Source organism: Bos grunniens, chromosome X (assembly GCF_055505025.1).
Source record: "Bos grunniens cultivar Pamir isolate PY7600 chromosome X, Bosgru_T2T1.0, whole genome shotgun sequence".
Classification (NCBI taxonomy): domain Eukaryota; kingdom Metazoa; phylum Chordata; class Mammalia; order Artiodactyla; family Bovidae; genus Bos; species Bos grunniens.
The window spans coordinates 106,049,104-106,076,298 of NC_141194.1; the positions used below are offsets into that span (position 1 = coordinate 106,049,104).

A 27,195-nucleotide genomic window follows, 5' to 3' on the forward strand; every position below is an offset into this window, starting at 1 on the left:
GTTAAAATCGCCAGACTAACTTTAGACTTGTTAAGGAGTCATGTTGAAATGGGAACTACAGTGCTTCTAAACAAATAAGAGGGGAGAATGAAAAAAGAGCACATTCAGTCTGTCTAAAAGATGGCCCAGAGCTGAGGGAATGGCTGGGACAGTAGCTGGCGATCAGCTTTCAGGCCCACTTTTTTTTTTTTTCAGTTCAGTGCAGTTCAGTTGCTCAGTCATGTCTGACTCTTTGCAGTCCCGTGGACTGCAGCACGCCAGGCCTCCCTGTCCATCGCCAACTCCCGGAGCTTGCTCAAACTCATGTCCATCGAATCGGTGATGCCATCTAACCATCTCATCCTCTGGCATCCCCTTCTCCTCCCGCCCTCAATCTTTCCCAGCATCAGGGTCTTTTCCAATGAGTCAGTTCTTCACATCAGGTGGCCAAAGTATTGGAGTTTCAGCCTCAGCATCAGTCCTTTCAATGAATATTCAGGGCTGATTTCCCTTGGGTTTGATCTCCTTGCAGGCCAAGGGACTCTCTAGAGTCTTCCCCAACACCACGGTTCAAAAGCATCCATTCTTCGGTGCTCAGCTTTCTTTATAGTCCAACTCTCACATCCATACATGACTACTGGAAAAACCATTGCTTTGACTAGACAGACCTTTGTTGGCAAAGTAATGTCTCTGCTTTTTAATATGCTGTCTAGGTTGGTCATAGTTTTTCTTCCAAAGAGCAAGCGTCTTTTAATTACATTTCCCTTGTGGCTCAGCTGGTAAAGAATCCACCTGCAATGTGGGAAACCTGGGTTGGGAAGATCCCCTGGAGAATACCCACTCCAGTATTCTGGCCTGGAGAATTCCATGGACTGTATATAGTCCATGGGGTTGCAAAGAGTCAGACATGACTGAGCAACTTCCACTTTCTTTTAAGTAATTTATATTGGAGTATTGTTGACTTGGGGCTTCCCTGGTGGCTCAGAGGTAAAGGATCTGCCTGCCGGTGCTTCCCCTGTGACTCGCTCTGCCCACGGTCCTCTCTTATTCCTCCATTTGTGCATATGGCAGTCATACAGAAACAAGTGCAAATCCCAGCTCTACCATTCACCTTCTGGGTGATCTTGTGTCAGTCATTTGACCAGTGTGAAGCTCAGTTTCTTCATTTGGGAAATGGGAGCAATACTGGTGCTGACGTAGAGTGATGTGCTGAAGAGCAGGTGGGTGAATGCAGGCGAACTGCTCCATATAGCACCCCTGGTTGCTCAATTGCCCCCCTGCCCCTTGGGCCCCTCTCTTGGAGAAGGGGGTAACTTGTGGACACAATGAGCTAAAGAGATAAAGACACTCTTCCCAGCCTTGCTTCCTGGACACATTCCTTGAGTTGGTTGATGTGTTCCACAGTTGACCTCACTGGTTGGTGTGAAAAGTAAGTATGCCAAGACTCGACATGTGCTGAGAACAGTGGCAGGTCTGAGGCAATGGTCAGTAAATGGGATGTAGTGGAATAATAGTAATGAATATACTATGAGAAATGGAGACTGAGCCCATGACTCTGAGCTTAGCAGGAGCACACGAAATAGCTCTATCCCCTTCTTACTTCAGTGTGGTCATTCTCATCCCAGGGATCAGCATGGAACCCTAGGGTCCTTAATTGCAGCTGGCCGAAGAGTTTGGGAACTTGGGGGTGGGGGGGAGGGGAGGGTGCTGAGTGAAGGCACAGGCCAGGCCTATCAGAGGTCAGATCAGAGCCGGCAGGAAGCTAAGCCTATCGGAGATCAGATCAGAGCAGAGGCAGGAAGCCAACCGCAGCTCAGTGCCTCATGGAAAATACCCCGTCTTGGGTGCCCATGCCTGCCCTCTGCCCAGCTTCTTCCAAGCCCAGTTCCCAGCCTACTGGCCTAGTGCCCCAGCCAGCCCCAGCCTCCTCACAGCTCCTGAAGGGGCCGGCCGGTTGGCACAAAGGCCCAGCCAGCTCTCCTGCCCTGGGTCTTTTGGAATCGAAGGGTAGGGGGCCACTGGCCACCCTGGGACACACCTTGCCCCAGACTCCCTTGGTTCTCCCTGCCCCAGCCCCCCGCTTCACTCAAGATCCTGAAGAAGCCTGGCAACCTTGCATCCAGACATTCCCTGGGGGCACGAGGGACCACTCAAAGTCTCCCCTTCCAGGGATTGTGAGGTGGGATGGCGAATCGAGGCCCCCTACCACGAAGGCCTCTTGCGACTTGCACGACTTGCCTTAGGAGGCCGAGCTGAGGGACCGAGTATGCTTCACTGGGCCACAGGCATGCCCATAAAAATACCATGGCCACCAGGGCCGCAATCTGCCATCTGGGCCCTAGGCCTTCCTTGCCCTGCGGCTGGGCTCGGCTGGCTCCGGAATAGCTCTGCCCTCCTCGTGGCCTCAGAGGTCATGGCCGCCAGCCCTGGTAGGGGGCGCTGGGGAGGGGATGGTCCCCGGAGGCCTTCCAGAGAGGGGGAGGGCTGGGCCACCAGGAGAGGTCGGGATGAGGCCATTCCCCAGGACAAAGAAATCAGACCCCAGGAAAAGGGACAGAGAGCGGGGGAAGGGGGGGTGGGGGAGTAGTTCTGGGGATGTGTGATGGCAGCTCGACGGGAGACCCTCTCAGCCACCTCTGCACACCCCCCTTTCCTGGGCTCTGCGCTGCTCAGGAGCGCGCGCCCCGCTGTGCCTCCCTGGCGGGCTGAGATCCAGGCCCCAGCGGACAGAGCTCCTAGGAGAGGTTCCAGGAAGAGCTGAGAAACTCGGGAATCCTGCCGGAGGTCGGGGGAGATGAGCGGTCCAAACATCCCCCGGCCAGGGCGCGGCCGAGCCCGCTTGGTGTGTGGGTGCCCGCCGCTCGCCAGCGCCCTCGAAGGCCGGGTGGAGTCTGGGGGTCATCTGTTTCTCCTCCCCCCACCTCGCTCCCCGATTCCTCTCTCCGCCGCCCGGCACTACGCCTCGGGGGGCACACCAGCTCCGAGACTCCTGCCCGGGACCTCCACTGCGGAGCGGATGCCCGGCTGCGGGGCGCCGCCGGGCCAGGGACTCCAGGGCTACGGGTGCGGGTCCGGCGGGACCCGGCGGCCGGGATGCCACTGAGCTCCCGAGGGGGGTCACCGGGGTTCCCCGGCCTGCGCCGGCCTCGGTCGCCGGGTCCCGCTGGGACGAGGGGCACGACGGGGCGGGGCGGGTGGCGGGAAGGTGATCTCACTCCCCCCGCCCCCACGTCCCCCGCCCTCCCCGCGCGCACGCCCGCCCCGCCCCGCCCCCGCCCCCGCCCCGCAGCCGCGGCCGCCGCAGCATCAGCATCGCAGTCTCGCTCGGGCGGCGGGTCCGAGGCCGGCGCGTGTGGAGGCTGGGCGGGCAGCCCGAGCGGCGGCCGCAGCGCAGGTAAGGCGGCCAGGCCAGCCCTCGCGCACGGGCCGCGCGGGCAGCGCCCCGAGCCTCCTGTCCCAGCCCTGCCCTGGGGGGTTGGAGGGGTGGGCGGATGGGCGAGAGCGGGGAGCCCCACCCGGACCAGCCCGCAACCACCAGCGGAGCGGCCAGAGCCCCACCCAGGCCGGGCGCTCGGCTCCGGGCCCCGCGGAGCGCAGCGGGGCAGGGAAGGAGCATCCCCGACAGGTGAAGACTACCTGGGCGGTACCCCCAGTGCCGTCTCTCCGGGGGGAGTCGGGCAGGGTCGGTGCGGGCCGATGGGGGGCCGAAGTTGGCACGTCTCGCCGGGTGTGCGTGCGCGGGTGAGAAGGCGAGAGGGGTGAGACCCAGGGACCCCCACCCAGGCGTCCCCATCAGCCGCCGTGGGGTGTGGCCCTGGGCGTGGCTGCCCCCTTTCCCCGTTCAGGATCCTGTTTGGTGGAACATTCAGCTGCCCCGTGTGCTTTCGAGGCAGGTTGGACTCGGCCGCCCCTGGGAGGGGAGGGAACTGGGCTGGGCGCTGCCCGACTCTCCGCCCCAAGGTAGGAGAGGGGGGCTTTGTTCTCCTGCTTTCTAAACCTCAACCTGGCCTCTCCAGGGTTCTCCTCCCACCTTGTGCCATGACCAGTCTCCTGCCCTGGAGCCCGCAGGTTCTGCGGGCTCTCGGGACCCAAACAGGAAACCCCGAGTGAGGTGGGCCTGGGCACCCACTAGGGTGCCGCTGGGCGCATGGATGTAGACTGTGGCCCATCAGGTGGGGGGGTTGCAGGAAGGGGGGGCCGCGTTGGTCTGGTCGTGACTCGGCCCTGCCCACTGCAGGGCTTGCACCCATGGCTGTCTTCCTTCTGGCTGGCTGGTTATGGGAGGAGACGGCGATTCCTCTTGCCCTTTCCTAGGGTACATTTTCGGAGACTCTTGGTTGGCAGGCCTAGGGCCATCCGGTCCCCCCAAGATGTGGGGGGCCTGACACCCTCTTCCATGGAGGTACCCTACTTCAGTTAACTCCACCCAGAGAGCATGGGCTTCTGGGCAACTGGGTGCCATCTCTGCTGACTCACGTGGCCCTGAGGGTGAATAAGCCAGTCACCCTTCCCTCCCATGAAGTGCCCCGAGTCCCACCTTCCTGGTCCCCTGTGGGGTGGCTGGGGTGGGGTGGGAGGCCTCTTGCCTCTGACCAACGCCTTGCTGCAGGTGATGGAGCTCAGCCCGGCCTGGCCAATCACAGGGCCTCCATGCAACACCCACAGGTGCACCCACGGGCTCCTTAGCTCTCGTGGGGGGCTCTTGGCTAATCTATGGCCACATGGCAAGTCCTTATCAGTGCTGAGGCTGCGACACCCCTCCGCCTGACGTTTGTCTTTGCTACATCCTTTCTTTTCATGTGTGTGTCTCTTTCTCTTCACGTGTGTGTGTGTGTGATCCCCAAAGTAATACATCTTATTGTGGTAGGCTTGAAATATACAAAAAATAGAACAAAAGAAATTAGGGATCTTTGGGGATCTGATCACAGAGAGAGACCCCCGCTCAGCACACCCCAGCCTCAGTCTCCCTGCTTGGCTACAAACCACTCCCAAAAGGCTCCTCCCCCAGCACCCAGCCCCCTGCCACCGGGCAGTTGGGAGCTCCTCCCAGCTCAGGAGCTCTGGGGCCCATGGGGCGCACATTCATTCATGGGGCAGCATGCCCTGCCAGGTGCCGGCCTGAACCAGGCTCAGGCCCGCCCATGGAAAAGCCAGGGACACACTGGACCCGCACCTTCTTTGTCTCCAGATGGGTTTTCTGTTTTCCTTTGTGACTCCCTGCAGGGTAAGAGGAGGCAAGAATTGAGGCAGGGCCTTGTCCCGGGCCTACTCCAGTGGGCAGACGTGCCCAGGCTGTGTGCTCCTGTCAGCCTCCTCCTGTGCTGGGGTGGGTAGCTTCCATGGCATGCACTTGGGCGAGGCCAGCTGGGGAGGCGCCCCTGTGCCACACCCGCCATTCCATGGCCCAGCGATGCAGGCCCCTCTGCCCTTTCCCTTCTGAATCGTGGCGTTCTTGGCTGTCACGTGGGGTTTGGACCCCTTCATCTACAAGGTCCTTTTCAAGGCAGACGGTCCCTGGTGCCCCTCTCGATAGACAGAATGTCTCCTGGGGCACTCTTTCTGTCCAGGGGGCAGGCAGCCTTGCCGTACCTGGCCTGGCGAGCCAGGGCGAAGGTGCGATGGAAGCCTTTCTCCAACCCCTTCTTGGGGGTGAAACAGGAGTGGGTGGGAGCAGCTTCCCAGCGGGTGCTCTGGGTTGAGCAGGGGCCTGTTCTGGGGGAGAACAGAATAACGGGGCCCACTTCCCTCTTCCACCGGGCCCCCCCCACATGGCATCAGTGGCCATCCAGAGCACCGCCCACCCAGGGCTGTGCCCCACCCTGGGATGTGGACCGTGAGGGAGAGAGAGGATCTGAATCCCTGCTCTAGGGTCCCAGGTGGGCTGCTGGCTTGGCCCTGTCCCTCCTCCCCTAATTAGGAAGGCTGGGTTGAGGTCCCTGGGTGGGGCCTTACCTCCCCCGTCTTACCTCCCCCGTCTTTCTCCCTCCTGCTAGCTCTGACCTGGCCATTCCTGGATGCTCCCCCGCCCCCCGCCCCGTACCCTGTTCTCAGCTGTCTCTTTATACCCTCGCCCCCCACCTGTCAGCTTCCTCCTCCCTCTGCTTGCTTCCTGCCCCCTCGCTGTGGGGGGGGGGCATTCCACTGTCCCCCTCTCTTCAGTCCCCAGACGCCCTTGTCCCTTGTCTCCCAATTTCCCCTTTTGTCTGTCTCCCCTCTCAGCATGACCACCTCCCAGCCCGGTCCACTGGGTTGGGCCCCGGCCTCCCATGGAGCTTTGTCTGACCTGCAGGGTGGCCGGGGTGGGGGGTGGGGACGCCTGGTGGCCACCAGCAGAAGACTGGGGGCAATCAGCAAAGGCCAGCCCACCTTCTCCCCAGACATCAACAGGATCTTTGTGGCTTCCTAGAGGCTGTGGTCTGAAAGCGGGAGGGGCCGGGAGGGTGGTGAGTTCCTCTGCAGGGGGAGGGTCTGGATGGACTGCTGGTCTTTCCAGAAGCTTTTCTTTGTCCAGTGCCCCCCACCCAAGGCCTGGGCCTATGCCCCCACCCCCCACCGTGTTCTCCCCAGGTCACACAGCTGGGGGAGGGGGTCACAGACCCTGCCTCTCCCCTGCCACGGGGCAGTCCCTGCCAGCCTCTGGCCCTCAACTTAGCGGGGCCAACGGGGACAACCTCCGGTTGAGAGGAGCAGGAGGGCTGTGGTGTCCTAGGCCTGGCCCTTCCTGCCCTTCTGGTGTGTTCCAGGAGCCAGGCTTTGCTCAGAAGTGTTCAGAGCCAGGCAGCTGGTCTGGAGGTTTGCACCGGGCAGCTTTGTGTGTGTGTGTGTGTGTGTGTGTGTGTGTGTGCAGCTTCCCCATATTCCTATTTGCATGCATGGGCATTAGCCATCTCATTACACGTGTGCAATTGTGTGTGTGTGCGTGTGCTTGGGAGAGCGTATGCACACAGATTGTCCTGTACCCGCGTGGATCCTGTGCTAGGAAGGGGCGGGGCTGATGCTGGAGGTGGCTTCGGAGGAGGCTGTGTGTGTGTGTGTGTGTGTGTGTTTCCCTGCGCCCCTGTGCTGCAGAGGCTTCCTGCTGGGGGGCGGGGTGCCCTCTGGCCCCTCCCCTGGCCGCCTGCATTCATGCCTTAGGAATGCTGAGGCCCAGGGGACAACAGAGCCTCCATTGTCCATCTCCAGGCTTCCGGTGCCCCCTCTGCCCTTTAACCCTTTGGAACAGGGAGCCCTGAGGCAACCAGAGGGGCCGGCTGTGTCTGAGCTGTTTCCAGGAGGCCCCTTCTCGCTTGGGCCAGTTGTCCCGGGGCCAGTGGGGCTGTGCAGCTCCGGGTGGGCCTTGGGCCGGGCCCCTCCTGCCTCTCCTGTTGGCTGGGCACCTTTCCTCTCCCACAGGACCTGCCACCTTCTCTCCTCTGGGGTCCTGGAGTGGATATATGTCGCCCCTTCTTGCCCGGTCCCTGAAGCCCCCAGCCCCCTCTGGTGCCAGGTTCATTTCTCAGGATGGGGGCTTGCGATCTTATTCTGAGCCCACTTTCCAGACCCAGAGGGAGGGCTTAGAGGGGATGAGGGGCCCCATTTTAGGCCGTGGGCATCAGTTTTCCCAACTGGTCACACACCCTGGGAACCTCCCTGCTGCCCAGGAAGGGAGTCCATGCTGCCCCTAAGCTGTATCTGGAGAGAGGGGCCCTCTAGGTAGCCAGGTCTTTGTGAGGGGGGCCCTGGAGCCTTTGGTTTACAGAAAGGGGTCAGAGCATCCCAAGGTTCTGCATGGCCAGGGAGAGAGGAGCCAGAAACCAAGAACTGTCTGCCTTCTCTTGTGCAGAGTCCTGGGGGGGGGGCAGCGGGGAAGGGGGTTGAGGGGTAGGGTGGTTTCTGCTTTGTGCTGAGATGGGATGTGGGTCACCTTCTACTTCCGCGTGGCCCGCTCCCAAGAGTTCCCTCCCAGTTGCCCGCATTTGCCTGCCATCTGCCTAGCAAATAGGCCCTTCCCCAGGGGGCAGGCCGGCTTGGAGCGCATCCCTGTCCAGACCCCTGACCCTCTGCAAATGCAGGCAGGTGCACGCACAAAGATGCCTGAGAGGCCCAGAGGCGAGCTGACCCCCCCGGAGTTGTCTTTGGAGGCTTTGGGGGCCCCCACGCCATCTAGAACCCCATACCTGGTGAGCATGGTGCTCCGGTTCTCTGAGCCTCAGTTTCCTCAATGTATACAATGGAGATAATGATAGTACTGCTCCCCCAGGGTCATTTTCAGGATTCAATGAGTGATGCATGTAAGGGTATTTAGAAGTGTCCCTGGCTTGTGGGACGTGCTAGCCACAAATTCAGTTAATAAAATAGGAAAGGGGGAAATGTCTGACTGCCTTTGGGGAGATTCCCCCCTCTTCCTTTCTCAGTGGAGACCGTCCACTCTCCCCTCTCTCCCACAAAGAGTTAACCTTTGCCCCACCCCTTCCTTACCCTGTAAGGAGAATGGTCCATTACAGGTGAGCTGGTGTTGCCTTGGAGACCGCAGCCTTGAAGGGGCTGAGGGTGTGCTCTCCCTGAGAGTGGGGCGAGGCTGGGATCACCGAGGACTCAGCAGCTTCCTCTAAGACTTCCGGCCGCCCCCACACCCCCACCCTCCACCTCAGTACCTGTGAGGGCTCCCACCCAGGAGCCTCTTTTCTGTAGTATCTAAATTACCCATTAGGCTGCGGCAAGCTTTCCTCCCTTCTTCCCCCATCTTTGCCAGTGGAGCGAGCTGGCTCCCATCTCCATGGAAACCCGCCAGCCATAGCCTGGTGGGGAGGGCGAGGAGGAGCCTTAAAGAAACACAGTGCCTGGGGTGGAGGTGACACACACCCCACCCCATTTGTATACCCATCGACAGCCTGGAAGATTCCCCACCAGCCCTGCTGAGCAGACAGCCCAGGTGTAGGTGCCCCCAAGCACCCCTTCAGGCCTACCAGATCATGGCCCTGGCACTGCCACTCTGGACTATCTTATATACCCAGGCTGAGCCCCCAGCCCTGCCCCCTGCTCAGAACAGACCAGCAGGGGCACCTTCCTGTGGCAGGAGCATTTCTGTCCGATGGGAAGGGCCCGGGAGGAGGCCAGCCAGGAGATTCCCAGGGTGTGTGCAAGGAGAAAAGCAGCCCTCCCAGATCCCAACCTGGCTTCACAGCCTCCCAAGTGTGCCCGCCCCCCCCCCCACACCGCCCCGCCCTGTCCCCATTTAGAGGATGGAGGCTGGAGGAGAGGACTGGCCTGAGGATTCAGGGTGTGGCAGGGTGGGGCTCCTCCAGGGTCTCACTGAGGTACTCCCTGCTGGCTCTTGCATCTCAGAGCCTGCCACACCCTATCTCCCTCCCTGCCTGCCCCTCCTCTTGAGTTTGCAGGAGGCCTCATGGAGGAGGGGTACTCAGCCCGCCCTGGTCTCTCCTCCCCCAGCGTGCGGGCACTCACTGTTGAGCTGGCCCATGGACGCACGGGCACCCCCTCTGCCTGGGGGCGGCTCACTGTGTGCCAGCAGAAATCTTGGAGCGAGGTCCTCTGAGTACTTGTCCCTCCTCCCTTGTGGGACTCCCCACCTGCTTCCTAAGGGTCTGCCAGCAGCGGCTTGTTTCGTCTGTAACCGCCCCCCATCCTACGGCCACAAGTGGTCAGGGCCCTGCTGCTCTGTATCTGTTGTTGCAGGCTTTGTTTGTCTCTGCCTTCTGTTGGTCTCTCCACCATCCAGTCTGCCCTCCGAGCCCAAGAAGCCCCATTCCTGTGATTCGGGTCCATCTCTCCCTCTGTGGCCCTTTCCTGGCACACCCCTGTCTACAAGGATGTGGAAGAGGTGCCCCTGGGCTTGCACACACTCACACATACACTCAAGCACGCACGCACATACACACCCCTCACTCATCTTGCTCTTTTGGCCATTTCTCATCAGTTGCTTTTTGCTTTTTGTCTTGTCCTTTGTGCTCCTCACCCTTCTCCTCCCTTTCCCTGCTGTCCAGGTCTCTGTTTCTGGGTTTCTCCACATGGGTTACTGTGGTGGTCCAGCATCTGTCTTTGTCTCCCATTCCCTGCCCCCCGACCCCCCCAAGCCCTCCTGCTCTGTCTCTCCTGTTCCCTCCTGCCTCTTTCTCGCCCTGTCTGTCACCCTTCAGTCTTCCTCAGCCTGCCCCCCCTCAGCGGCCCCCACCCCGCCTTTGCAGACGTGGCCTTGGCTCCATCTGTACACCAGCTTGTGGAACACTCCCCCGCCTCCTTTGCCCCTGGAGGTGCTGATGGGGGGTGGGGGGCCTGCTGTGCTGACAACCTGAGCTGCTTGCTCTGTAATTGCCTGAGGAATGGGGAGAGATCAGAGACCCAGCCACAGCTGTCAGGGGCCTCCCCACCTTCTGGCTCCTGCCCAGGCTCCAAGGGCCTGGGAAGGTGGTGAGCTGGGTGGCAAAGACCAGGAGACTAAAAGAGTTTGAATGTGAGACTGCGGGGTGTCAGGATGGGGCAGTAAGTGGAGCCCACAGGGATTGGGGCTATCCTGTATCCCCTGCATATACACCAGGGTACACATGCCAAACCCCATTCTGGGGACAAGCAGCCATCCTCTTTCCAGCAAAAGGGAATGCTCCAGCCTCACAGCCCAGAAGGACAGCCTTGGAGATTCTTGCTTGTCTCCCTTCCCTCCCCCTCTGAAGACCAGAGCACTCAGAGCTCCCAAGGCAGCTGTTTGATTGCCTGCCCTCTGATCTGAGTCTCCTACTGCTTCCTACAGGCCTTGAAGCTGAGGCCAAGGTCGCGTGAGGCCCACCCGGCTTGCGTTGACTTGGTGGACTGCCTCCTTTCTGGGACCCAGCTTGGCTCTTGCCCTGGGGAAGTGACCAGGCCATTGCCACTTACTCTCCTGGTCACTCTCTCGGCCATCAGCCTGTCCACATTGACCCACCTGGGTGCTTCCTTCCCCGCCTCCCCCTCCAGCTTTGGGTCTGGGAGTCTGAGAGCTCTAGGCTGGCAGCTATTCGCTACTGTCTATTTTGCCTGCTGGGTCCCAGGGCAGTCTGCTGAATTCACCATACTTCTCAGGTCACCTTCCTCAAAACCAAGCTGTGGCTTCTGGCTGCCTCCTGATTGACTGAGTCTGGATGTCTTGGCATAGCATTCCAGGCCTCCACACCCACTGCTGCTGCCTTCTGAATGAGGCTGGTCCCATGTTGATCAGGTCCTGGCTGGGAGGGAGTTTGCCTGGGATGGACTTGGTGAGCTCAGGCATCACATCCAAGCTCCAGCCCTGAAGCTCTCGGTCACTTTTACTATTGTCTCTTCCTCACACCTCTTCCTGTTTGGGGGTCACAACTCTCTGTCTTCTTGGAAGTGCCCTGGGGAAGTGACCAGGCCATTCTTCTCGTTGTTGGCAGAGAAGCACCCTCCACTGGGCCCTCGGTCACTGGGCCTTCTGGCATGCAGAGGTGGCCTGTGCATATAGCTGATAGACTTGGGCTTGGGGTGGACACATCTATCAGTTGAGCCCTGAAGACTCAGAAAAAAAATCCAGAAGGTGGGCCTGCCAGACACTCTAGATGTAAGAAATGCTGTCCCAGAGCTTTCCCTGAGCCCTGCTCTGAGCCTGGCTTGGAGTATCTGGAAGGGGGGAGGCCACAGTTGCCTCTGTTGGCCCCCTAGGAGCCCAAGGGACAGCTGAGAGGTGCTTTCCTCCTTGACTCCCTCCTGCCACTTCTTGAGGGCAGGCTTCCTTTCCCCTTCTTTCTTCTTTTTCCCTCAACCTGTTCAATGAAATGCAGACTTCTTGGTTCCCTTCCCTTCTTGCCGTGTTCCCACTTCCCTAGTCTCCCTGTCCCCTACCAGGTTTTTAGGCCTGAACAGCACCCAAGGACCAGTTGGTTCCAAAACCCCCAGCAATAAGACTGTGACGAGGGTTCTCTACATATGTGTGTGTGCATGCTGTGTGTGCGCACAGAGATAGCAGACAGGAGTCATCCCCCAGAGACACAGATGCGCAGGAGCACACACCCATACTTCTGTGTGCCTGCAGTCATACACACACCCATTCATGAGTGCCTCCCGGTTGCAGAGAAGAGGGACATGTCCTCCTGTGTGTACGCACATAGTCACACAGCTACTGCACACCCAAATCCACACTCATGCCCACAGGCACCTGCTTATGGGCCCTTGAGTCACACATCGGGAGGATGGGCACAGAGCAGCCTGTGGCATGCCCAGGGGAGCGGATGGGGCAACAAGTTGGTTGTGCTGGGGAGGTAGCTGGTGGAGGAGGCACAGCCAGTAGGAAGGGAATGAAATGCGAACTGGAGGCCCAGCTTCTCCTGGTCTCTTCCAGGTTTTCTTCTCCAAAATGGGGGGGTTGGGGGAGGGAAGAGTGGAGGGGGCGGGGCTGGGGGCGGGGCCAGGAGCCCAGGCTCGCCCAGATGTTAGTCACTAACATCCGTCCGTTCTCTTTCCTCCCTCACCTTGCCCTTCCCCTCCTTCCCTCTCGCAGTGCCCTCACCCCCGGCTCCCTCCCACAGCCACCCACCAGCCACCCTTCCCTCCGGCCGGAGCTTGAGCCAAGCCCGGCCGGCTTTGCCGGCAAAGCCGAGCTGCCGGCGCCGCCGGGAAGATGGCCGTGGCGCTGTGGTACTTGTGGCCTCTCCTCCTCTGCAGCCCTTGCGTGCTCATCCAGATCCCTGAGGAATGTGAGTAATTGGAGGGCGCCGCGGCGCCTCCCTTCCCCGCCACACTGGGCTTTTCTTTATTTTCTGCCTCCTCACCTTCTCTGGGTTCCAGACCCCCCGACCTTCACTCCCTGGGGGCCCGGAGTGCGCAAGAGGTACCCGGAATTTGGATCCCCCTGTAAAGGACCGGGTGGAAGACTCGGGCTGTCTCAGTACCACGGACAGGGACCAGAGACGCGGGAGGGCGGGTGCTGTTTCAGCACCACGGACAGCAGGCCTGACGCCTGACCCGCCCCCTCAGGCCTCAGTGTCGGCCCCAACCCGCCAAGGATGGGGCAAGCGCGAGAATGTCCTCAGCTAGCTAGACCAAGCCTCGCTCTGGCTTCTGACTTGGGTAATCCTATATGGGGCCCTTGGTAGCCCTTTCCATGAACTGAGACAGGAAAAGACCCCTTGCAAAGATCCAGCAGCCTTCTGGATCCTTAAAATGTGATGTGTAGTTACTTAGTGGGGGATTGGGGGTGGGGCTGTTGGAGTAATCCCTTCGAGGGGGGTTTCTGGGGAGGGTGGCTACAGGGCTGTGACTGAACGTGAGTATTTGTGTATGCTTTTGAGCTGGACAGACTATGTAATTTGTCTGGATATATTTTTAGATGTGTATGGTGTGATACATTGACTAAGTGGGGATATTCCAAGTGTGATTTTGATGTCCTGTGTAGGTAAGTTTGTGAGTCACTCTAACCACTACTTACTGGTCAAATTTGTGAAGCTCTGTAGGTATTTGACTGTTGACATTGGATTGTACTAGTGAGTCATACGGGCCTGTGAGTACCTGTCTGTGTGTGGACCGTATGTTACTGTGATGGTGTTTTCTCCTGAGTGTGAGCAGGAGATATAAACACACTGCTATAAGCGGCTTTGGGGCTTGTGTGAGGGACAGTTGACATGGTAGCATTTGTGTATCTTAAATCTGCTCCTTGTTCACTCCAGTCCCCTCCCCCCTCACCTTTCCGCCTTTGTCTCTGAGCCTGCACCGGTTGGAGGCCAGCATCACTGAGAGATGAGCTGTGCGCTGAGGCTGGGGGAGACTGTCCAAGCCAGGAATGGGTCAGGGGCTGAGGGAGGTGACCGTGACCGGCCCCTGACATTGAGGGGTCCTGAGGGTTTGCAGGAGGTGGGGAGGGTCTGATGGGAAGAAAGGTTGGGGCTGTCTCCCTAGATATACACATGGAGCTCTGTGCAGTCACACCCGAAACCCTACCCTAGCTGCAGAGGCACACAGATCAGCCACCTATATCCAGCCAGGCACAGAGACCCCCCAAGAGGACACACGGGGGCACACAGGCACACACAAGTGAGAGGTTGAGATACAAAGGAACACAGCCATCCACACGAACACAGGAGCAGGTAGGCCACACAGAGTCATACAGTAAACACAGGCAGGCACTCACAGCCTTCCAAAATACTCTGGCCAGACACATCCGTATAGAGGCACATGGGTGGATACTCACAACGTCACTGCAGCACTGCCTGGGGTGTGCCCACATGTGCCCAGACTCATACTTTGGCACATTCCCACACATGTGCTCGTCTGCCTCCCCCTTCATCTCTCCCCAGTGACTTTCAGGCCTTACCCTGCTATACCTGCATGCAGAGGGGTGTCGGAGACCCACGGCAGGTCTAAGGGGGCCCTGGGCACTGGCTGGCACTTGTTACTGACCCTGATGCAACGTGGCGAGCAGCCTGGTACCTCCCAGTTGGAAGCTCTCCTCCAGCTCTCTCCCTCCCTGGCCCCTCCAGGCCCCTTTGTCTCCTTCCCTGCTTGCCCCATCCTGTGGTCCCTCTCACTGTCTCTGCCTCTTGGGCTGCCTTCACTGGCCCCTCCCAAGCGCAGAACCCTCTTTGCAGTGTTCCCAGGGAGCCCCGTCCTCTCTCCTGGGGGCCCCTACCCTGAGGTCTTCCACAGAAACAAAAGCTTTCAGAGGCAGCCCACTGCTGTCAGCCACCCCAGCCAGTGCTCTGCTGAAGCCTGCTGGCACTGGGGGCAGAAGCCCCGGCCTCAGCTCCAGGGAGCTCGGTGGCAGGCTGGGAGGAAGAAAGGGGAGAAATTGAGGCCTGGCGCCGGGCCGGCAGGCCCTAGAAACTCAGATTCAGCAGGGCCTTAGGGAGGATTTGGAAGGGAGGGGGCCGCTGGGCCCAGGTAATTGAAAACACTGAGCTGTGCTAATTGGATTAGGAGGGATATGAGCTGGAGCAGGGGAGTGTTCCCGGGCTGCTGTAGGCGGGCTGTCTGCCTCTCTGGCTTCCAAGGTATCCTGGGTGGAGGGCGGGGGGTCAGTTCTGCAGACCCTGCCAGGAGGAGGCAAGGATCTGGCCACAGTGCAGTCTTTGTTAAAGTCATGGATTTCTTTCTCCCTGCCCGCTAGAGCTGAGGCCTACTGGTCCTGGCCATTGCCCCACCCCAGAACTGGCGATCAGGCTGTGTCCTGGAGGTCTTGACCTGCCATAGCTGTAGCGTGGCATGTGTCCCCTTCTTACAGCCTCTCCCAGCCTCCCCCTCCCCCAGGGTTGTCTACTTCTTTCTGCCTAAGCCATGGGGCGACTTGTCAGCCTTTTTCTCATTCTGTCCCTTGCTGCATGGATCTCTCAGATGAAGGACACCATGGTAAGTTGAGGGGAGGGTGGAAATGTTTCCCAGGAGGCCCTGTATGCCTTGTGCCTCATGCAAGCTGCAGTCTTTTCTGCTTCCTGGGTCCTGTGGCACCTGGTGGCGGGGGGAAGGGGGGCGGCTTTGTTCTGTCTCCAGCAGGTGGGTTTCCTCCCTGGCTTTCCACTTGTCTCTGGTGGTCCACCCTTCCCTCTGGTCCTCCTCTCTCCCCGTGAGGGGTTTGCCCTTGTTGGTGCTTCTGCCTTTGGCTTCCCCTGTCTCTCTTTTCTTTCTTTCACATGCTTTGTCTTTCTGTTTGGCTTCTTCTCTCTCTTCTGGTTTCTTTCTCTGTGACTTTTGGTGCCATCTTCTCTCTGTTCTGGTCCCTTCCACCTTTGCCCAGCTGCTTTGGGCTCAACTTGCTCCTCCCCGCCCCACCACTCAATGGCCATGCGGCCTGTCAGGCTCCAGACCTGGCTTCTGTCCCCATGGGACAAGGGTGAGGGCCGAAGTGCTCACTATGTCTGTCCCCCCTCCTGCCCCAGTGATGGAACCCCCCATCATCACGGAGCAGTCTCCCCGGCGTGTGGTCGTCTTCCCCACAGATGACGTCAGCCTCAAGTGTGAGGCCAGCGGCAAACCCGAAGTGCAGTGAGTGACCGTCACCCTCTAAGCCCTGGGGCTGACCACTGACTTGACCCCCCAGCCCTTGTGGTCCCCAGGGCCTTCCCCCTCCTGGGCATCCCTCACCAGCCAGGGTCGTCGCCCTGGCCCAGCCCCTGGCCTGGCTGCCCGGCTTCAGGGCTCCTCTGAGCCTTTTTCTGCCCCACAGGTTTCGCTGGACTCGGGATGGCATCCTCTTCAAACCCAGAGAGGAACTGGGCATGATCGTGAACCAGGTGCCCCATTCTGGCTCCTTCAGCATCACGGGCAACAGCAGCAACTTTGCCCAGAGCTTCCAGGGCACCTATCGCTGCTTTGCCAGCAACAAGCTGGGCACCGCCATGTCCCACGAGATCCAGCTCATGGCCGAGGGTGCGAGGCACTGCAGGGACCAGGGAGGGTCTGGGGCATGTGAGCGGGTCCCCAAACGGATCTGCCGAGCGCGTGTGAGGCTCCAACCCGAGAGCTGACCTCTCTCAGCTGATTATTAAGAGTGCCAAGGGACCGGGCACCGTGCTGGCCTGCAGCCACCTCTTGCCTCCTCCCCCTGTTCTTTTGCCACTCTTTCTGGTCAGCTCCATCCCCCCTTCCCTCTCTTCTGTGCTTTTCCCTTCTTGGCCTTGGGGCTTGCTGCCTGGGGAGTGCCCTGGGAGGGCTTGTTGACTGAATGTGGGCAGGACTGAGCCTGTCTGAGCCTGGGCTTCAGCTTCTACCCCATCCACCCCTCAGTTGCTGTCTGCTCTCCACTTCCCTCCAGTCATCTCCTCCCATGTCCCCTCCATCAGTGTGTCTCCTCTCCCCTCCGTTGTGCACCTCTCACCTGACCTCTCTGGCTTCCCTTCTTACCGCTGTCTGCCTCTGTCTTTATCTGTGTCGCCCTCTCCCTGGGGTTTCCCCCCCCAAGCATTCCATCCTCCTCCATGAGCTTTCCGCCTTCTGAGCTTGCACTCATCTCCTCTCCTCTGCCCCTCCAGTTACCTTGGGAACCGTTGCCATGGTTTCTGTGTCAGGATGATGGAAGGGGCTATGACTCCAGCATCCCACCACGGCTCCCCTCCCCCCATCACTGCACCTCAGCCTTCCCCCACCCGCCCTCATCCCTTCCTCCTGGTGGGAGCTAAGAGTTGTAGAGAGTTAACCCTTCACGGCCATCTGGCCTCCAGCCCATCTCATCTGCATGCTGCGCTGGTCTCAGCCTTGAGCCCAGAGAGGATCCAGAGTCTCTGCCTCCGTCATGTCCTGGCTCGCCAACCTGTGCCCTCGGGTAGCCCTCCTCCTCTCCCCCTGCCCTGCCTTCTCCAGGAAGAGACTGGAAAATCCACGGGGCCGGCCTCTCTGTCCCTTCCAGGTACCCCCAAGTGGCCAAAGGAGACAGTGAAACCTGTTGAGGTCGAGGAAGGGGAGTCGGTGATTCTCCCTTGCCACCCGCCCCCCAGTGCAGAGCCACTCCGGATCTACTGGATGAACAGCAGTGGGTGCCCACGAGGGGCTGCTGCCAGGGGCAAGGGACGGGTCAGTGGGTGTATGTTCCGGGGGAGGGCTCCTGACCTCTGACCTCTGCCTCCTTCCTTCCCGCCCCCCCACCCTGCCCACAGAGATCTTGCACATCAAACAGGATGAGCGGGTGACCATGGGCCAGAATGGCAACCTCTACTTTGCTAATGTGCTCACCTCGGACAACCACTCAGACTACATCTGTCACGCCCACTTCCCTGGCACCCGAACCATCATTCAAAAGGAACCCATTGACCTCCGGGTCAAAGCGAGTGAGTTCCAAAGTCTCTGATACACTGCCCTACTCTTCTCCTACCCTCATGGTGCATCCCATCAGTCTTCTTCAAAGACAGCGTGGCCCACACACCTTCCCTGGGTGGTGAGGGCAGAGATAGGGCCCTCTCTTTAAGAAGAGGAGGATGGAGAAGGAAATGGCAACTCACTCCAGTATTCTTGCCTGGAAAAGTCCATGGACAGAGGAGCCTGGTGGGCTGCAGTCTATGGGGTTACGTGACTGAGCATGTGTGCATGAGGGTGGAGGGAGATGGGTTGGTAGCAATAAACTGGTAGAACTAAAAAAAAAAGAAGATGAAACTGAGCCTCGGAGGGCTCCCTGGGGTGTCCAGAGTCACCCAGCCTGGGAACTTAGTGCGTCGGAGCTGGGGAAGAGTGCGCCATGCTGCCCGCCCTGTCTCCTCACAGCCAACAGCATGATGGACAGAAAACCACACTTGCTCTTCCCCACCAATTCCAGCAGCCACCTGGTGGCCCTGCAGGGGCAGCCCTTGATCTTGGAGTGCATAGCTGAGGGCTTGTGAGTCTGGGTCCCCTGGGAGGGGAGGGGCAGGGGGTGGAGCCTCTGCCGTGGGGCGGAGCATGGGTGGAGCCTCTGCTGTGGGGCAGGGCTGAGCAGCCCGGTCCTCTCTCCCCTCTGCTGTCTCCCTTGGCCTCTGTGCTTGGTGGCCCCGGGCAGCCCCACGCCCACCATCAAGTGGCTGCGCCCAAGCGGCCCCATGCCAGCCGACCGGGTCACCTACCAGAACCACAACAAGACGCTGCAGTTGCTGAACGTGGGTGAGGAGGACGACGGCGAGTACCGCTGCCTGGCTGAGAACTCGCTGGGCAGCGACCGCCACGCCTACTACGTCACCGTGGAGGGTATGGCGCCACTGCGGGCATTCAGGCAGCCAGAATGCCATGCCCACGGTCACGGGGGGTGGTGAGGGTGGGCAGAGTCAGGGCCAGCCCGAGAGCTGGTCACCCGCTGTGAGCTCATATTAGTTCTTCCCTTCCTGGCAGCTGCACCATACTGGCTACACAAGCCCCAGAGCCATCTGTACGGGCCAGGGGAGACTGCCCGCCTAGACTGTCAAGTGCAGGGCAGGCCCCAACCGGAGGTCACCTGGAGAATCAATGGGATCCCTGTGGAGGGTAAGCAGGGCTTTGAGCAGGGATGGGGAGCGAGGCTGGGGGGCCCTGGGGATAGTGACTCACTGCCCTGCCCTGGGCCCATGGCCCACCTGCCATCTGCTCAGAGCTGGGCAAGGACCAGAAATACCGGATCCACCATGGAGCCCTGGTCCTGAGTAATCTGCAGCCCAGTGACACTATGGTGACCCAGTGTGAGGCCCGCAACCGCCACGGGCTCCTGCTGGCCAATGCCTACATCTATGTTGTGGGTGAGTGTCAGCCACCTTGCCTTATAGCCCCCTGGCCCGTCCCTGAAGTCCTGCCCCGGGCAAGGCCACCAGGCCAACTCAGCCACCAGCTGGTCTGTGTGCTGTGGCTGCCCTGCTCCTGTCTGGAGCCTTCCCCATGTCTCCCGCCCATCCTGCCAACAGTGGGGCAGGGTCTTACTGGTATTTCCAGACGAAAAAGCAGCCTCTGAGCGTGGTCCCCGAGCAGAGGCTCACCCTGGCCAGGATGCTTCTGTCCCCAAGCCTCAGGGAAGGTGGGCTTGGGGAGACCCAGAGAGCTTTCAGGAAGAGGCAGGCTGTCTGTGGAGGGGGGGGGGAGCCTCACATAATTGATAGGATATTGGAGACTGAGACAAGAGGCTGAGAGAGGCTCAGCCTGGCAGGGGCCATAGGGAAGCAAGATGGGCAGGGCTCATGGGGGCCTGGTGGAGTCACTGTCAGCTTCCAGAGGCTGCCAGCTCTCCTGGGAGAAGCTGCCCTGGTGATCCCTGCATCTGCCTGCTGACTGCATGTGGGCGCTCGCCCGGCCCTGAGTTCGGCCCTGTGTCCCATTGACTGCTTCTCGCTCAGAGCTGCCAGCCAAGATCCTGACCCCAGACAATGAGACATACATGGCAGTCCAGGGCAGCACCGCCTACCTTCTGTGCAAGGCCTTCGGAGCCCCTGTGCCCAGCGTCCAGTGGTGCGTGCTCTGACCCTGGTGGCAGGGGGTGGGGGGCACCTGGAAGCCATCTTCCAGCCCAGGCAACCAAGGAGGGCCAGGGGTCCCAGCCCACTGGGGTCTGAGCAAGGCCTGCCTTGCTTGTGCCAGGCTGGACAGGGAAGGAAAGACAGTGCTGCAGGACGAGCGCTTCTTCCCCTACACCAACGGGACCCTGGGCATCCGAGACCTCCAGACCAATGACACTGGGCACTACTTCTGCCAGGCTGCCAACGACCAAAGCAACGTGACCATTGTGGCTAACCTGCAGGTCAAAGGTCCGATGCCCCTCCCTGCTGCTGCTGATTGTGGCCAGCAGCCCCTCCCTGAGGGAGGGTCACGGTCTCTGGGGGACCCTGGCATGACCTTCTTCTCGTCCTCATCCCCAGATGCCACTCGGATCATGCAGGGGCCCCGCAGTGCAATCGAGAAGAGAGGCTCCCGAGTGATGTTCACATGCCAGGCCTCCTTTGACCCCTCCCTGCAGCACAGCACCACCTGGCGCAGGGATGCTCTCGACCTGCAGGAGTTGGGGGACAGTGACAAGTGCGGGCCCAGCCCCAACCTGGGCTTGGTGGAGGGAGGGGGCAAAGGGGGGGTAAAGCAGGATGCCCAGACCCCCTGGCCTCATATGTCGGGGCAGGGGCGTGACCTGCTGTTGAGTGGAAGAACCTGGAAGGAGAGGGAGGAGGGAGGAGTAGCTAGGACAAGTGTGCCCCCACTCCCCACCCCCCGCCAGGTACTTCATAGAAGACGAGCGCTTGGTCATCCACAGCCTGGACTACAGTGACCAGGGCAACTACAGCTGCGTGGCCAGCACCAAGCTGGATGTGGTGGAGAGCCGGGCAGAGCTGCTGGTGGTCGGTGAGTCCCCAGAGGGTATCCACCTCGTGGCACAGAGGCGAGCGAGACGCAAGAGCCCAGGCATCCGTCGCAGGGGGAGTGGGCCAGCTGGGTCATGAGTGGGCCCAAGATCCAGCTCCTGTGGCCCCCAGGGAGCCCCGGACCTGTGCCCCAGCTGGAGCTGTCTGATCACCACCTGCTGAAGCAGAGCCAGGTGCGCCTGTCTTGGAGCCCAGCTGATGACCATAACGCCCCCATTGAGAGTAAGAAGACAGCAGCATGGCACTCTGTTTGCCCTCCCTTCTGGCTCCCTGTCCCTTCCTCTGGGAGAGCCAGACTTTGCACGACCCCCCCCTCCCCTACTCACCACCCACCGATGACTCCACTGCTGGTTCACTTCTTGGCAGAGTATGACATTGAATTTGAGGACAAGGAGATGGCACCCGAGAAGTGGTACAGCCTGGGCAAGGTGCCCGGAAACCAGACCTCCACCACCCTCAAGCTGTCGCCTTATGTCCACTATACCTTTCGAGTCACTGCCATCAACAAATATGGCCCTGGGGAGCCCAGCCCGGACTCTGAGACTGTGGTCACGCCGGAGGCAGGTGAGCACCAGGGAAAGTCAGGAAAAGGGATGGTGCCCAAGCTCCCTTGCTGCCAGGGGTTCCCCTGGGGCAGCGACTGCCTCCTGACATCCAGGGTTACAATAGGTCATTTCTTCCTTGGTCTTCTGCCTTCATGGCCTTGGTGGGCGCCCACAGTGTTGATGTGTCTACATTACTTTGCAGCCCCAGAGAAGAACCCCGTGGACGTGAAGGGGGAAGGAAATGAGACCAACAACATGGTCATCACTTGGAAGGTGAGGATCCTGGGCCGAGCTCACCCCTGGACCTCAGATCAGGACTCAGGGGTTTGCTATCCCCCCAAAGTACTGGCTGTCCTAAGGACCGGGGACCTTGACCACCCAGCTTCTTTTCTGCTCTCCCCCTCCAGCCGCTGCGGTGGATGGACTGGAATGCCCCCCAGGTTCAGTATCGAGTGCAGTGGCGCCCCCAGGAGATGCAGGGGGCCTGGCAGGAACAGATCGTCAGTGACCCCTTCCTGGTGGTGTCCAATACATCTACCTTTGTGCCGTATGAGATCAAAGTCCAGACCGTCAACAGCCAGGGCAAGGGCCCTGAGCCCCAGATCACCATCGGCTACTCTGGAGAGGACTGTGAGTATTGGGCTGGCCCTGCCCATACCCAGGGGGTGGGGTGGAGCCCACATGTGCCTCTCTGGCCCACTCTCCGCCACTGACTCAGGGATCCAGCCCGGTGCCAGCTCCTGCCTCTTAATACAGTGCATTCCCTAAGAGTAAGGCTATTTGCTTACGTAACCAAAAAGCTGTCTTGCAAATCCAGAAAGACAGTGACCATCCATAAGTTGGTATCTATAACTTAACTGTCTGTTTTGATAGTAGCCAATATCCCCAGTGTGGGGCCCAAGACTGTCTTTCCCGCAGTCCATGGTCCAAGTCAGAATCTCCTGCATGGCATCCACTTATCCTGCTTCTTCCCTTGCCTCCAATCTAGAACATGACCAAATGTTCAGTTTGATTATGCAGTCAAGATCTTTTCTAGTTCCTCTGTCACATAGTTACTATTTCCTCTCTCTTCGGGGAGAGACTCTGAGACTATGTAAACGCCCTTGCTCATTAAACTGCCCACCTGTTACATTGCATCCAAATCCATCTTCCCACTCTGGGTGGGCAGAGTCCTGGGCTGGCCTCATCCATGTCACTGGCCCTTTGCAGACCCCCAGGCAAGCCCTCTGCTGGAACCCGTCAAGGCCCTCAATTCAAGCACTGTGCTGGTCAGGTGGCAGTCTGTGGACCCAGCCCAGGTCAAAGGCCACCTCCGGGGATACAATGTAAGAGTCCATCACATGGGGGCTGGGGAGATCCCTGGGGTGATGGGTGGGGTGACCAGGAGTGATAGGACTGGGCCTGGGTTTCTGCCAGTTGCTCCCTTGGGAGGGCCATGGGGAACACGCACCCCACACTCCACCCCACCCCGACCCGGGTCACTGCCAGACCCTTTCTGTCCTTCCGGGGTCTCCTGTCTACCTGCAGGTGACGTACTGGTGGGAAGGCAGTCAGAGGAAGCACAACAAGAGGCACGTCCACAAAGGCCACGTGGTGGTGCCAGCCAATGCCACCAGCACCATCCTGGGAGGCCTGCGGCCCTATAGCTCCTACTGGGTAGAGGTTCAGGCCTTTAACGGGAGGGGACTGGGGCCCGCCAGTGGGATGACCTTCAACACCCCTGAGGGAGGTGAGCTCTGTGCCCTGCACCCCTACCTCCACACCCCCTGTCCCTTCCTACATGGGGTGACTGGGGCGAGGACTTGCCGCTGGTCTCTGTGCCCCACAGTACCTGGACACCCTGAGGCGTTGCACCTGGAGTGCCAGTCAGATACCAGCCTGCTGCTGCACTGGCAGCCTCCACTCAGCCATAATGGTGTGCTCACGGGCTACGTGCTCTCCTACCAACCTTGTACGTGTGTCATGGACCCGGCCAGGGGGTGGAGGGGGGAGCCGGGGAGGGGGCTGCACTGGGGGCCGAAGCCCACCGCTCACCTGTCCTTGCAGTGAATGACGGGAGCAAGGAGCAGTTGTCCTTTGACCTCCCGGACCCTGAGCTGCGGACACACAACCTGACCAACCTCAGCCCCCGCCTGCGGTACCGATTCCAGCTGCAGGCCACCACGAGGGAGGGCCCGGGGGAGGCGATCGTACGGGAAGGAGGCACCATGGCCTTGTCCGGTGAGCTGGCGTGGGCTCCGAGCAGGCGGCAAGGGCAGGCCAGGGGGCGGCCTCCAGGTCCCATGACCCTTCTTCTCTCCATTGCCAGGGATGCCGGACTTTGGCAACATCTCCGCCATGGCTGGCGAGAATTACAGTGTGGTCTCCTGGGTCCCCAAAGAGGGCCAGTGCAACTTCGGGTTCCAGATCTGGTTCAAAGCCCTGGGGGGTGAGCCTCAAATGGGGGTTCAGGGCCCAGAGGGGCTGGGGCTGGCATGGACCCAGGGTGCTGCCAGGCCCTCCCTGCTCAGTCGAATTGCCCTCACCCACTACAGACGAGAAGCTGGTGGCTCGTCTCCCACCGCAGTACGTCAGCTACAACCAGAGCTCCTACACACAGTGGGACCTGCAGCCTGACACCGACTATGAGATCCAGCTGCTCAAGGAGCAGGTGCTCCTGCACCAGATGGCAGTGAAGACCAACGGCACCGGTGCGGGGGCTTCGGGCAGGCTTAGTCAGCTTCCCTCCATCCCTGAGCTGCCCACGGCCCCGCCAGAACCTCTGTGCCCCTAGGCTTGTAATGGAGAAAAGTCCAGGTCCCTGAAAAGAGCCCTTTTTTTTTCACATCCTCCACTGGTCCTGTTGCCAGGGAAGCCATTTCTACTGAAGCTCTTCCTCCCTGTTCCCCCAGAGGGACTCCGACTTTCCCCTCCCCATCAGCTCGCCCCTCCCCCGGGCTGTCTGAAGTCCTCAGATGTCCTCAGCTGCTCCTGTGCAGTCCCTGGTGTGGGGGGTCCCTGATGTGGGGATCCCTGGCAGGGGGGTCCCTGGTGTGGGGGATCTCTGGAATTGGGGTCCCTGGCGTGGGGGGGTCCCTGGTGTGGGGGGTTGGCAGGGTTGGGGGTTGGCAGGGGACGGAGCCAGAGGCTTGGAGGGAGGTCCTTGACCAAGGCTGGGGACTGACAGGGTGGGCTCGGGTCCTGCAACTGCAGTGTCCCTGGGGGCCCTCCGCATTCAACCCTGGACTTGGCCTCAGTCTCCTGCCTCCTCTCCCCTCCGCAGGCCGAGTGAGGCTGCCTCCCGCTGGCTTTGCCACTGAGGGCTGGTTCATCGGCTTCATCAGTGCCATCGTTGTCCTGCTTCTTGTCTTACTCATCCTGTGCTTCATTAAGCGCAGCAAGGGTGGCAAGTACTCGGGTACATCCTGGCTGTGGCCCCCCCCCTTGGTCCCTGAGCCCGGGCAGGACAACATGGGCACACTGCGGGTGGCGGGCAGGTAGCCCGAGGGGAGCTGTCAGTGTTGAGCATGTGAAGGACCAGGCCCATGTGCCTGGGGCCAGGCTGGGTGATGGGGCAGGGTGAGCAGCTGGGCCTGCTCTGTGTCTGCAGTGAAGGACAAGGAGGACACCCAGGTGGACTCAGAGGCCCGGCCCATGAAGGACGAAACCTTCGGCGAGTACAGGTGAGCTGGGGGTGGAGCCCATGCCCCCGGGCCACCCAGTTGTGCGCTTTTCGTGTGTGACTGCATCTCTCTGTCTCTCCTTTGTGCTGCGGGGGTGATGGCAGGTCCCTGGAGAGGTAAGGCTGGGCTGTCACGCTTTGGGGGCAGGGACCCTCCTGTGGGTGATTTGTGCCAGGCCTGTACACTCCCCATGCCTCCTGATCCTATAGTTCCCTGGTTCAGGGACCAGCCAACAATGCTGACACTCAGCTCCCAAGCCTCCCTGTCCCTGTCTCTGGGGACGGGCTGGACTGGCACCCCTCCTCAGCCCATCCGGAGATGGGAGCCCCAACACCCCCAGGGTGCAGGCATGTAAGCTGCACGTGTCTGGAGTGAAGGCCTTGTCCCCAGTGTGCTCAGAACACACGGAAGTGGGGCAAACCTGGGCCTTCCGTCTCAGGCCAGCGGCTGCCTGCTCCTGCTGGCTACCGCTGGGCCACCTCCCATGGTCCCCGCCCTCCCCTTGCAGTGACAATGAGGAGAAGGCCTTTGGTAGCAGCCAGCCATCACTCAACGGAGACATCAAGCCCCTGGGCAGCGATGACAGCCTGGCGGACTACGGAGGCAGCGTGGACGTCCAGTTCAATGAGGATGGCTCCTTCATCGGCCAGTACAGTGGCAAGAAGGAGAAGGAGGTGGCAGGGGGCAATGACAGCTCCGGGGCCACATCCCCCATCAACCCCGCCGGGACCCTGGAGTAGCGGGGTCCAGCCAGGCCAGGCAGAGCACCACCCAGGGCCAGGCCACGGGGCTATCAGAGATCACCATGATGGCCCAGCCCAAGGCCTGTGCTGGGTCCCTGACCCTGGGACTGAGGCCCGTCCTTCTCTCCAGTGAGTTCGGGGGCCGAGGAGGGGATCTCGCTGCCTCAACGCCCTCTTCTGACTCCCCAGTCCCCACTTGATTGCCAAAACCCAGCTGCTCTGCTTCTTGGGCACACACTGCTTTTTCACTCCAGCTCGGGGGCCACTCACATGCCAGGAGTCTTCAGGTGCTGCCTCACCAGCCTTTGGGCAGGGCGAGGCTGTGGTTGAGGCGAGGAGGCAGGCACAGCTGTGGAGGGGGTCTCCCAAGGTCCAGGGTTGGCACCTCCAGCCCCAGCCACTCGTTGGCCAGTAGGACTGGGACAGGGGACTGAAGTCGGTGTCCCCGCTGTCTGCCCCATCTTCTCAGCCATCTCTGCTCCAACTGGGATGGGAACTGAACAAGCTGGCCACGGGTACAGAGGGGGCCATCTGAACAGACCAGAGTCCCCCCACCACTGCCTGTGTCAACTTGGCCCACCCCACCCTGCAGCTGGCTTTCAGGAGTTCCAGACACATGCTGCCTTCGGTGCCCACCAGAAAACATCCAAGTGGGCTCCGCTGTCCCTGCCCAGGCCCACCTCCTCCCCCGGCCCCAGGACCCCTTAGCAACCCACCCCCCAACCCCAGTCTGAACTTGTTCAGCCCCTTGCTCAGCGATCCCCCCCAGCGCCCCGCCTTGGAAATGTAAATACACCACGACTTTGCAAGTTTGTGCCCTCGCCCTTTCCCCATATGCCACTAGTGTGTAGGCAGATGTCTGAGTCTGTAGGTGGTTTCTAGGTTTTCTAGCAATTAGCTTTGATGATCCCATCCCAGGAAAAAAGAAAAACAGACAAAAAAAAAAAAAAGGAAAGATCAGTTCTCCCAGCAGCCACCATCGCCCTGAATGCCTTTGCTTGGTCTGTCGATGAGCCCTTTACAAAAAAAAAGTATATATATATATGTACATAAATATCAGAATTATAAAAGGCAAATAAAAACCTGGAAACAAAGAGGTGCTCTTGTCATTTTACCCAGCACTGGGTCCCACACTGTGGTTCCACCTGGCCTGTTCCCCTTACCCTGCTGGCCTTCCAGGGGCGATCTGGGCTCTCAGCCACAGTTGGGCACCTTGTTCCTGAAGCTTCAGGCCCTGGGGGGTAGAGCACCCTGGGCTGCCTGGCCCTCTCAGGCAGTAAAAACCCCCCTCAAATGAATGACAGAAACCTCAAGTGGACCCGCTGGGACAGACGGCCAGCCAGTCCTGCGGATCTGTGTCGGTTTGCCCAACTCCCATATTCAGCGGAGGTCTTGGTGTCTGTCCTCTTTAGCTGAGTCACTACAAAACACCAGTAGAAGGCATCTTTGCCCCCGTTCTCACCATCAAATCTACCCCCTCCACCCCAGCCCCAGCCTGGAACCCTCAGTGAAGTGAGCTGAA

At 60.1% G+C, this 27,195-nt stretch overlaps 1 protein-coding gene across 5 annotated transcripts; it reads left to right on the top strand.

The window, feature by feature from the left end:
* Positions 1-3,247: 3,247 nt before the first annotated feature.
* Positions 3,248-26,767, top strand: L1CAM (L1 cell adhesion molecule). 5 transcript variants are annotated; one of them, XM_086389565.1, is made up of 28 exons: positions 3,248-3,373; positions 12,464-12,659; positions 15,289-15,303; positions 15,831-15,936; positions 16,118-16,320; positions 17,297-17,419; positions 17,544-17,714; positions 18,145-18,256; positions 18,416-18,600; positions 18,742-18,873; positions 18,978-19,121; positions 19,710-19,821; positions 19,951-20,117; positions 20,229-20,385; positions 20,579-20,703; positions 20,835-20,945; positions 21,090-21,287; positions 21,471-21,541; positions 21,676-21,898; positions 22,478-22,593; positions 22,796-22,997; positions 23,097-23,219; positions 23,315-23,488; positions 23,577-23,696; positions 23,803-23,958; positions 24,531-24,665; positions 24,858-24,930; positions 25,439-26,767. In XM_086389565.1, the coding sequence occupies exons 2-28, from the start codon at positions 12,584-12,586 to the stop codon at positions 25,668-25,670; spliced, it is 3,762 nt and encodes a 1,253-aa protein (XP_086245691.1). In that variant the 5' UTR covers positions 3,248-3,373; positions 12,464-12,583; the 3' UTR covers positions 25,671-26,767. The 5 variants fall into 5 exon arrangements, with proteins under 5 accessions (XP_086245691.1, XP_086245693.1, XP_086245692.1 ...); XM_086389566.1 differs by lacking the exon at positions 3,248-3,373 and adding an exon at positions 3,587-3,604; XM_086389567.1 differs by lacking the exon at positions 15,289-15,303.
* Positions 26,768-27,195: the final 428 nt, after the last annotated feature.